The sequence below is a fragment of the Lates calcarifer genome, linkage group LG19 (genome assembly GCF_001640805.2).
Source record: "Lates calcarifer isolate ASB-BC8 linkage group LG19, TLL_Latcal_v3, whole genome shotgun sequence".
NCBI classification, from domain to species: Eukaryota; Metazoa; Chordata; class Actinopteri; family Centropomidae; genus Lates; species Lates calcarifer.
Genome location: NC_066851.1, coordinates 10,081,868 through 10,093,177, shown reverse-complemented (window position 1 = coordinate 10,093,177; position 11,310 = coordinate 10,081,868). Strand labels below are relative to the sequence as shown.

At 43.6% G+C, this 11,310-nt stretch overlaps 1 protein-coding gene across 1 annotated transcript; it reads right to left on the bottom strand.

The window, feature by feature from the left end:
- Positions 1-1,715: 1,715 nt before the first annotated feature.
- On the bottom strand, positions 1,716-10,825 carry LOC108892515 (thrombospondin-1-like). Its single transcript, XM_018690107.2, is given in 23 exon segments — positions 1,716-3,473; positions 3,575-3,714; positions 3,825-3,877; positions 3,879-3,923; positions 4,026-4,297; positions 4,390-4,617; positions 4,759-4,993; positions 5,374-5,492; positions 5,609-5,768; positions 6,195-6,302; positions 6,409-6,627; positions 6,711-6,991; positions 7,084-7,257; positions 7,355-7,531; positions 7,627-7,794; positions 7,892-7,982; positions 8,409-8,534; positions 8,895-9,004; positions 9,114-9,203; positions 9,368-9,446; positions 9,570-10,129; positions 10,453-10,536; positions 10,625-10,825. Coding segments are annotated over 22 exon segments (3,507 nt in total). The 5' UTR covers positions 10,517-10,536; positions 10,625-10,825; the 3' UTR covers positions 1,716-3,465.
- Positions 10,826-11,310: the final 485 nt, after the last annotated feature.

Here is an 11,310-nt window from a genome sequence, read left to right as displayed (position 1 = left end):
TTACTCTAATTGCTCTCCAGTGTGTAGCTGAATTGCTTCCCATTGTTTTTATTTGTGCTTGTGTCTCAGCATGAGGAAAAAGAGCAGCGGGGCCACCCTTTGTATTAACTTAAGTATCATAGATGAGAACAGAAAATTGCTGTCATTAAATCTAACAACCGGGTACGGTGGCCGCAGAATGTTCTGTTGCACACATAAACATTAGTCGATAACAGTGTGTCTGTGGGGTGAAGTCTGAACACTGTCATGTATTAAAGCTAAGCCCTTTGCTATGAAATATAGTATGTCTGTGTTAGTAATGTGTGGTCAGACATCCAGCGTGGCTGTTAATGAGGACAGAGGGATGATGTGTGCTCCACAGGACTGATAGTTAGATCCAGTTCAGCTCCAAACATTCCTGCCATTCTTGCCTCTACAGGTGATCTGCTTCAGAGTGGCTCAGATTAGAAGGATCTTCTGAAATTGGATCCTGCGTGACCTCTTTCAAGCTTTATTTTCATTTAAAAAACAAGACTGCACAGACAAAAGATGTCCATCTTTGAGAATTATCCCCTTCCCCTCTGGTTTGTTTTAGAGATTTGTTGACACAGTTCCTATTTGCTCCTGCTTGCGCAGTGTGAGTAGCTAGTCTACACCTGGCTGACCTCGGCCCAGAGGTCCTGCTTTTTCTCTCTCCCGGCACTGGACACCTACGGGCCTGTTCGTCTCACTCTTCACCTCACCAGCACATCGTGACCCCGTCTAACCGACAGGAATTATCTCACATTCCTCTGGACTGAAAACACGTCAGCCAGGTGAAGCCCTCCAAGGTCAAACCCCAGTGAGAGGCCTGAGCTGCAGCACTATCTGTCCAGGAATCTAAACAGACACCTCAGCGCACGCAATCACTTTTCAGACTGCTATACCATACTAATTTAGTACATTTGTAATACTCTTATTCACACACTATTGTCCATTTTTACAAATACCGTCTATGCAATTGATGCAATATATTTTCAGAAGGACAGCTATACTGCTCACTTGGGGTAATGGAAACACAGTGAGCTCATTATGGTAAGAATGAGGTCACTTCTAATGTAAAGAGACCAGCGGCATACTGAGACAGTCTGGGATTTCTGGCACGACCCTCACTGGTGCCTTAGATTACAGCTCCTTCTGGCCCTGGGAAAGATCTAAATTAGCAGTCTGAATTCTGTTTACAGATGATATTATGCTGGTGCAGGGTCTTACAGTGTTAGCAGTTAGCGAGCTGTAGACCAAGGATATGGATATCTCATTTGCTCTGACAAGTTTTATTCAGACATTTTTATGACAACTGGAATTTCAATGCATAGGCAAGAGTGGACCACAGCCATTACTTAAAAGGTCACTTCCCCAGAGAAGAGCATGAAATTCCTCATGACTACTTCTCACGTGGAGTGTTGTTGTTTGAAGGTGTAAGGAGATGCCTGTGTAATGTGTAATCAGATCTGTATGGATGTGCTGTTTAAGTGGGTTATACGTCATGTTGACTCCCTGCTGTTGACTCCCGAGGATACTCCCTCTTTCCAAGGCTTCACTAGACTCAACTAATGGATTCCAGTCACTTGACAAAGCATGGCTCGAATCTCAAAAAAAATCTCAATCGTAGTACATACAAAGTCCTAAAAACACAGAGGCCTAGATCTTTAACTATGCCACTGACTATTGCCCAAAAAGACATCAATTGACCAAGATACTTTTTTCCTTAAGTGTTTATTATTCAGTTGACATTACAAAATAACAGGTAGGAGTATAAACAGCACTTTGGGTAGAAATTATAGTACAAAGTTTATAGAAAAGCTTCACTAATAATTAAAAAAGACAAATACAAAAACCAAAATAACAAAGACATCCTCATGTCAGTGTGCAAATAAGTTTATACAGACAGAAACGCTTCCATATGAGGCTACGCTTCTAGATAAATTATTTAAATAGCATATATCTACACAAATGAAATAACCTCAACATAAAACAATCATAATAATTTATCCCCAAAAAAATGCACAGGAAATACATATAGCACAACATAGTCAACATTTCTTTTATCCTTTACGTTCCTGTCTGGGCTTCTTTTGCTACAAAAATATCTTATATACAGCATATAAATGATACTAAAGTCTTGTTTTTTTCAAAAAAAAAAAGAAGAAGAAGAAGAAGCCAACCAATTTATACTCTGTTGTTAAGAAAAGTGATTCTTGTGTATTGCTGGCCTCAATACAAAAAGAACTAATGAGGTAATATTTGTACATAAAGGGTTTCCTTTGATTTTCCCTTGTTAGAAATGTACACACAAGCTCAGGCACACCAGTCATGCACACTGTGCAGAAGCAGAGTATTTGGAGATGCTGGAAGTGATCTCTTATTTTTTACTGTTTCAGTCTGATGTGATGCTATATCTTGCCGTTAGCGGAGATTGATTTCAGTTAACTGGAATAGATTGCTGACAATATTTTAAGATGGCAAGATGCAAAGATGAGCGAGAATTAAAGCGTCTATGATGAATAAGTAAATACAAGCAGCCATACTTATAATGGTTAAGGCATGATAGGAAATAGACTGGCCCTCGCTGTTTACGTCCCTTGACACTCTCAGTAAAGATTAGATATTAACATAGTAATTGCTAATAATTACTCTTCCAAAGCAGTGTGCAATGTGCCTGCTTTGGGGCCCTGTGCTGTCCTGAATTTTGTGCTCTCCTCGTTTCTTCTAGTTTCCTGAGAAGACGAATAATTTGGGCCAGCCCTAAGCCTCAGCTAAATACAAGACCTTGTGTTTACAGGTCTGTATGAAAGTAGGGTAAGGGTGGGGGGATCAAAAGAATTTAAAACAAATTTTGACTTGGTTGTCTTCATAACTATGCTCGTTGGGTGGCACACACGCACAAACATGCAAACAACATTCACTCTCTTTGATAGTAACATCGGTCCATACTGTCCATGGTCCCTCAACAGTTCCTTCATGGGGCATATTTACCCCGGCCTAAGAACGTTCTCCTACTGCTTTCTTCATACAGAAACAAGCATCTTTGAGTCCACAGCAGATGTATATTAATGCTCAAAAATAAAAAATAACTAAAAAACACAAAACACTCTTTGGTCCCTTATCCACAGAGGATTACCGTGAACCGACAGTTCAGGTGTGCAAAGCAATAAACTGTGGCCCTCTTTCAATGCAGATCAGAGCAACAAAGTGAGAGGGCCAATGTCTTCTGAGCAGAGCTGCGCTCACAATTTTGAGTTTGGTGCAGTGGTGCAGAATCATCATTGAACTTTCATTTTGGCTTTAAGTCCTGAGGTCAGTTTACCTCATGTTAGTTCACTTGCCCGTCATTCCTCCAATGTGCATTTCTCAAAGGAAAAAGTCAAAGAGATATCGATCCAGGTCTCGTATTATATTTTCATACTGACAGACTAATACATTCTTCCAGAAGGCTCTGTGGTACATTTATGTATCTGAAAGAAATCAAGGACAGAAAATGTGTTACAAATAAAGTCTACAGTGATTAAATGAAATTGTACTTTTGTAAAATGTCAAACGTTGCTTATGTGCTTACCTCTGCATTCATATTTGAGGTCTGAGAAGTAAACCATCTCCTGAGAGAAGACGTACAAGCCTAGTCGCCCACCAGCGTAGGTCTTGTCGTAGATGTTTCCAGAATCAGCCATGATTCTCTTGCCCTCATACATGACCACTCTGAAAAAGGAAAGGTAAAGCATGAGCTCATTGCCATTTTAAAATAAAGTTTGTAAAAGGTTTGTAATTTAGCAAAAGAACATGCCACACATCTTAGGATTTCAGCTCACCTAATAAGTCCAGTTTTGGGTCTGTGGGTCAGGTGCCACCTGTAGGCGGTGAAAGTCTTTCCAGCCAATGTTCTTGGGGTCGTGCCACAGAGTGCGCACCTGGAGAGGAAGGAATTGTGAAGGATGAAATGAGAACGAGTCAAACATTGTGTTAATTTGTATCTTACATCTCAAACTTTGAGTCAGTGAATCTGTCCTCACCTGTCCTGGGGTGTCTCCGGTGTGCCACAGGGCATTCCTCAGATGCTCACCGGGGCCAGTGGTGGAGTTGACCACTTTGATTGACAGGCCAGAGTAGCCTTGAGCTCTTGTGGGTGTGTGCGACCAGTAGGTCTGTGTGATCTGTTTCCACATGACTGTGTAGAAGCGTGAGCTGGACTGGTAGCCAAACACGAACCCAGCGTAATCGTCGTCTCTGTCTGTGTTGATGAAGAACGTTCCACTGAAGTCCACTGCACTGAACTCATCGTAACCTGAGGTAAGAAAGGAGATGGTTCAGAACCAATTTGGCTACAAATTTTTCATTGTGTATTTGTAGTGAGATGTCTGTTTGTATATTACATACCAACAGCAATGCCAGGATCGCAGTTGACAGTCTGGACCAACTCCTTGCCCTGATGCCGGACCACCCAGTTAGGGTCAATCTGAGAGGTGCCTTTGGGGTCCAGAGGAACCATCTGGAATCTGCGGAAGTCTGTTTCGCTGATGGCGAAGTTCTCTGGGCAAACGTCATAGATGTCCAGAACATTGTCTTGGTCAAAATCGTCTTTGCACGCATCACCACGGCCATTACCTGAGAGGAAAATACAGATACTGTATTTAGACATTATATTTACAGGATTAAAGGAGCTACTCTCTTAAAGACACACCCAGATTTTTTAGAAGGATGTCTGAAGATTTAGACCCCATTTGACACACAGAAAGACCAACTCACCATCAGAGTCCAGTTGATCAGGGTTAAAGACCAGTCGACAGTTGTCTTTTTCATCAGGAATGCCGTCATTGTCATCGTCATGGTCACAGGCATCACCCTTGCCATCCTTGTCGTGGTCTGCCTGGTTGGCGTTGGGGATGTAGGGGCAGTTGTCCAAGTTGTTCTGGTGACCGTCCTCATCAATGTCCTGGTTGTTGTCGCACTTGTCTCCTACGAGATCTGAGTCAGAGTCGATCTGCAGGAGAACAGAATTCCTTTATGATGAGATTTCTCAAAGGCCGACTCTCACACTATAAGACACTTGTCCTCACTTCAGATAACTCCCTTCACTATTTTTCACCAGCCTTGATATAAGAGGTGCTACTCTGGACATGATTTAAATGTAGCCCCTTGTTTTCAGGTATGCAAACAATGTCCCTTCAGACAAATGTCTAGTGTCCTTATACCTTAGCAGGATTACATTTCTCATATTTGCTCCAAAGGTGGATGAATAAGGAAAAGAAGGGAACTTTGCATTGTTTTTCCTTGAAGCTGTCATATTCCTGTCTAAAGTGGTTAGGCTATGTAAATCAGAGTAGCTGTAATGGAAAGGTGAAAGGTGTGATCTGACGTTACCTGATCAGGGTTGTGCTCCAGAGGGCAGTTGTCACAATGGTCTCCCACGCCATCTCTATCAGTATCTCTCTGGTCCACGTTGTAAACGTAAGGGCAGTTGTCGTTTTCATTCAGGATGCCTGTTGAGTTAAAACATCTCATCAACAACTCATCTTAGCCTTCAGTACAGTGTAATTGCCTTTTAAAGCTGAGCAAAAGCAAGGTTTCTCAGATAGATTTTGGAGAGGTGTCTTACCATCACCATCAATGTCAACAGCACAGGCATCACCCTCTCCGTTGTTGTCTGTGTCGGTTTGGTCAGTGTTAGCCTCGAACACACAGTTGTCACAGCGGTCGCCAACATCATCCCTGTCTGCGTCATACTGGGCAGGGTTGTACACTCTTGGGCAGTTATCCTAAATTCATAGAGAAATATCAGTTTAGTTGTTTAAATAGGTCATGACTCAAAGAAATGCTATGTATAGGAACAAAACTTTGCTTTCAAGGGCCTGTTTTTCCCTTACTTTTGCTGGAATGTGATATTCCACTGCATGAGAGCTGGTAATTTCTACCACAGCATTTTTCTTAGCCCAACTTTCCAAATCCACACTATGAATTATGGGCAACAAGCCACCTTGTCCTCAATTCTGGCTTCATGCAGAAATTATATTACACTATTGCTATGCTACTGGCTTTCCACTTTAGCTCTCTGGTGAAAGCACACAAACATGGAGATTCAACATTCCTACTGCCCAGAGGAAGGATGGCTACAGCTGATTGCTATGTCTGGTCTCTGAGGAGAGCACAGTTTGGTGCTAAATAAAACTGCTGTAATGACTCACCCTATCATCGGGGATCCCATCATTGTCATCATCATGGTCACATTCATCACCCAGGCCATCTTTATCATGATCTTCCTGGCCAGAGTTGGGAAGGTTGGGGCAGTTATCCTATGGAGGAACAAAAGAGCGGTTAAGGAGGCAATCATCACAATAAGAGAGTGCAGAGGGGTAATAACGGCCCTTTGTGTTTCTGTCCAGGTGGGGGGCTGGCTACCTTCTTGCAGTGGTAGGTAGCATTCTCCACACACAGCAGGTCAATGTTGGGCCATCCATCCAGATCGCTGTCCTCTCCGCAAATACGGCCGTTCCCAGCATACCCTGGCTTACACTCGCAGCGGAACATGGATTCGGAGAAGACACCCAAGTAGATGCAGTTTGCATTTTTATTGCAGTTGTGGCTACCATCCTGGCAAGGGTTACGGGGTGTGCAAACCTAAAGAAAATTACAGAGGGTTAAAAAATGGCAAGCGGCTTCCCTACTAGCCACACACACAGCAAGTAAGTAATAACTCAAACCTGTTTTTTGGCAGTTGCCTGTTCCACTCCTCTCCCGAACGGCTGGGGACCGGAGAAACGTGCAGGGCAAGGCAGACAGTTGTAACCAGGCTCTGTGTTCTCACAGCGATGGACTCCGTTGTAAGTGTGACAGGCATCGGGGACCTCTTTACATTCATCAATGTCCTTGCAGGTGATGCCATTCCCAGTGTAGCCAAGTGGACACTTGCCACATTTGAAGGAGCCATCAGCAAAGCTGGTGCACTTTGTGCCAGGGAAGCATGGGTTGGACAGACAACCGTCTGTAGAGAGAAAGAGTTCATACTTAAAAAGGGTGATCTGTAGTGAATTGTGCCTTATTTCTTTAATATTTTAAAATTTTTTAAATGCTTACCAATGGGACACTCCTGCTTGTTGCACACTTGAGACATAGTGGCGTCACCAACACAATCCTTTCCGCCGTATTTGGGGACAGGGTCAGAGCAGCGACGTTTGCGATTCTGGATTCCTCCACCACAGGTAACAGTGCAGGTGTCCCATGGTGACCAAGGTCCCCATCCTCCATCGACTAAAAAGTGAAAAAAAACAACAACAACAATATTCATAATTTTGCCTTGAACTCATGCACTCTATCATACATACTTTGGTGCTGAAGTTTAACTTACTAGGGCAGGGCGACTTCTTACAGACTTCAGTTTGACGTCCCTCTCCCTGGCAGTCCTTGCCGCCCATCTGGGGTGTGGGGGAGTTGCAGAGGCGGATCCGGGTGATGACCCCCTCACCGCAGGTGACAGAGCAAGAAGACCAGGGAGACCAGTGACTCCAACCACCATCCTGTTTGACTGTGAGCAACACATACCCAATTAATTCCTCATGCTATCAAACTGAGAATATTTATTATCCACAATGGTTGCGTTAAGAATACTGAGTGACTTACAGCGCTTGTCACATTCCTGCGGGTAGCAGTCACGGGTCTGGACAGAGGTGCCCTCACAGTTGCTGTTGATGCGGTCGCAGGAGCGTCCACGCTGCTGGATGCCACGGCCGCAAGTCACCGAACAATGGGTCCATTCAGACCAGGGAGACCATCCAATCTCAACGCTTGCTGTAGTGGGGGAAAGAGAGGGATCATTACTTTGAGGGAAAAATATCAAGGAAGAAATTAGGAATATCACATAAAAGTTAATGAATATTATGCTTACGACAGCGAGGGCAGCACTCTCCGTCGGCCACAGTGGCGTTGGCACATGGGATGAGAGGGCAGGAGATTTTGCGACATACAGTGGCAGAGTTCTGGATAAAGGAACGGTCGAATTAGTACAAAAATAATGATTTACATGAATGTCTGACTACAGAAAAAAATGGTCTCTCTGGTACTGTTCCAAGCTGTTAATTGCTCTATTTTACAAAGGAATGATTTTTATTGGGGACATGACACTCCCGCTGTGTTGACAGAAAACATAATCCACATTTACACTCTCCCACTAACACCTAACTAATTACACAACACATGAGCACCCTTCACTAGATGTTGCTGGTGGGGAAAGGCCCCATGCTGCTTTGTTGATAGTAAAGAATTGTTGATGGCTTTCAGACAGAAGCAGCGCGACTCTAAAGGGAGGTGCTAACATAAACACTATTATCACTTCATTAGAGCAGGGATACAGGAAACACACTGATGTCTAAAGGTCGCATTCCAGCAGGTGTGATGACACTTACCTGGCAGGTGCACTCGGTGCAGCCGTCCACGGTCCATTCATCTTTGTCCTTGTACACGATGCCGTTGTGGAAGCAAACTCCACTATGGATGTTAATTTGATTCATCAGCAGTGTGCTATCCTCAGACTGGGGGTAAAAGAGAGAGAGAGAGAGAGAGAGAGTATGAAGGGGGTTGCTGAGGATGGAGGATGGAAAACTTTCACTTTGCCAAGGTTCCAATACAAATGAATCACCGACCGACACTGTGATTAAGACATTGCTTGACTCTAGCGAAGCAGTGCAAATGCAACCGGCAGCCAAACGTATTTGTGTATTCACATGGGTCTCATTAAGGACTTGGCCGGTGACTGCTATTACAGCGACAAGTGGCTACGCACTGGGAATGCGTTAACTGGAAGCAGGGTGGGGGGGTGGATGGAGAGGGAGAAGGAAAAGAGGGAGTGAATGATGACAAAGAGCAGACCCTGATGGGCCCTGGGAGCTTACCACTTTGCGGAGCTCGTTAGACAGCTGTTTAACGACCACGCCGAGGCCCTTGAGCTCCTTAAACATGCTGGCGATGTGCTCGCAAGAGAAGCCACAGACAGTCTGCAGATCTGAATATGGGAGAGAAGAATCCAATAAATTACCTCAGCTCTTAAAGTTAACTTAAGTTAACTGAACGGTAGAACAGAGAGTTGTCTCTTTGAGGGGGAGAGGTCTCACCTTTGGCTTTGTGGCTGGTGTAATCATTCCTAATGGCGGGGCTGGAGCCGTTGACTGGGTTGTCCAGGGTCATGACATCAGTTAAGGTGGCTGCAGGGGTAAAACAGAAGACAGTGAAATGTTGTTCACTGGAACACAATGATTGTGATCAGTGATTGTCTATATGCATCTTTACACACTTCCAGATATTGCATTTGAATACGATCCAGTCAGTTAAGGGTGATAGGTGTAGTTTATCTTCTTTTCAAACTCACCTCCAGTCTGGCATCCCTTATTTCTTAGTATGGCATCAAGAGTGGTCCCAAAGACAAAGCGCACATTCTGAAGGACTCCCTGGAGAAAGACACATTCAAGTTAGAGGTACCTAAGTTATTATATGAGCACAAAATATAATACACTAAATATGATTTTATCATTACGAGATACTTAGTTTCCATCTGAGTCCAAAACACTTACCATAAATCTGTCCTTCACAGCTCCCTTTCCAATCCTGAGCCTGGCGATGTCTGCCACCTCCTGGGACAGCACTTTGTGGATCGGCACATCCATCTCTGACACGTTGATCTCATCGCAGCCAACAAAAAGCTGAGCCCTGTCATCTTGAACGAACAGCGTGATGTTCTTCCAGTGTCCTGTGGCCAAATCGGCATCCTCGATGGACATGAGGTGCTGTTGGTCCATGGTGTAGGAGACCACGTCCAGGGTGTTCGCCTTGCCGTTGGAAATGATCTCGAAAACGGGTCCGGATCCGTCATTCTTCTCGATGGTCAAAAGGGTGCCCCTGGTTTTCTTGAACTGCTTCAGGTTGACCAGGAGGAGGAAGCCCCTCTCGGCCTGGATGGAGTCGAGGAGGTCCCTGAAGGAGCTGTCGGGGACGGGGGGGATCAGGTCCGCGTTCAGGACTTTGTATGCGGGGCTGTAGGGATCCGCGCCTTTGACCAGACTCACTCCGTGGTGTCTCTTGTTTACCCGGGCCAGATCAAATAAGTCATACACACTGTTATCATCTCGACTCTCTGCGGTCAAAGAAAAGAAAAGACACCGGTCATTTTTTTCTTCTCATAATAACAGAGTCAGTGAGGATGCAGGGAAACAAAGAAACCTACTTTAAATGATCTGATCTGCCAGAACTTAAAAATAACAACAAAACATCTGTAAAAATAGGGTTTTTATAGCAGTATTATTGAAACGTTAATGATCCACAATAAGCTCAGTATAACTTGAATGTCATAGTCACACTTTAAGTCCCTATGGGAATGATTTCTTTCAGTATGGGAGAACTTAAGACAGTTTAACGGGTAAAAAAAAAATCTATTATAGAGACATTTTCCATTCTCACCTGCCAGTATTGCCCCTTCACAACTCCAAAGCATCAACAGCAAAAAGATGCCACACAGCATCATCTTCAAACCTCAACCGGTTCCTATTGTAACCAGAATAACAGAGTTAAACATCTGGGCTGCATCTGGTCATCAGCAAATTATAGTAAATGAAAAAAACAGTTTACAAACCTTAAAAATGAAAAATTCCTGCAAAAATAGATTTAAAAAGAAGAGGAAAGTCCTTGCTTGTCAGATTATTTATCCCGTTTCTCTCCCTTTAGCTCTTGTAGAAGCTCATTCAGTTGAAGTATATAGTTGCAAGGTCTCTATGAGCTCCTGTCTCCGGGATTTATTCCGATGCTTTCACTTATTCTACTGACTTATCCCAGCGATACATCTGCTATTTAAACAGTTTAAGGACATTCCTGAGGTCCCATCTGGACCAATGGGATGGCAGCAGGAGAGAAGGGACGGGCTTGTTTTCTTACCTCACAGCCAGTCACAGTAATATCCGAGACGCACATACACACACACACACACAGACACACACACAGAAAGAGAAGGGGGGAAAAATGCATTCCTGAGCTGAATTTCCATCACCGGACAAATATTTCATACACGCAGCAGAGCCAAGACGTGGTCGTTTCCGGTCAAATAAAAGTTTAATTACTCGTCAAAAAAAATCTTAATTTCATTTGACGGTCATTTTATAAAAATATATAGATTTCTTCTTCGTTTTTTTATGTGATCCAAAATAAGTAGGGGCAATTAATTCAGTAGACTGGTAACACAAAACCAGTTATGAGCGGATTTAAAGGCCATATAAAACGTTAAATTATATTCCATAACCTACAGTTAGGTATTAATTCCAGCTT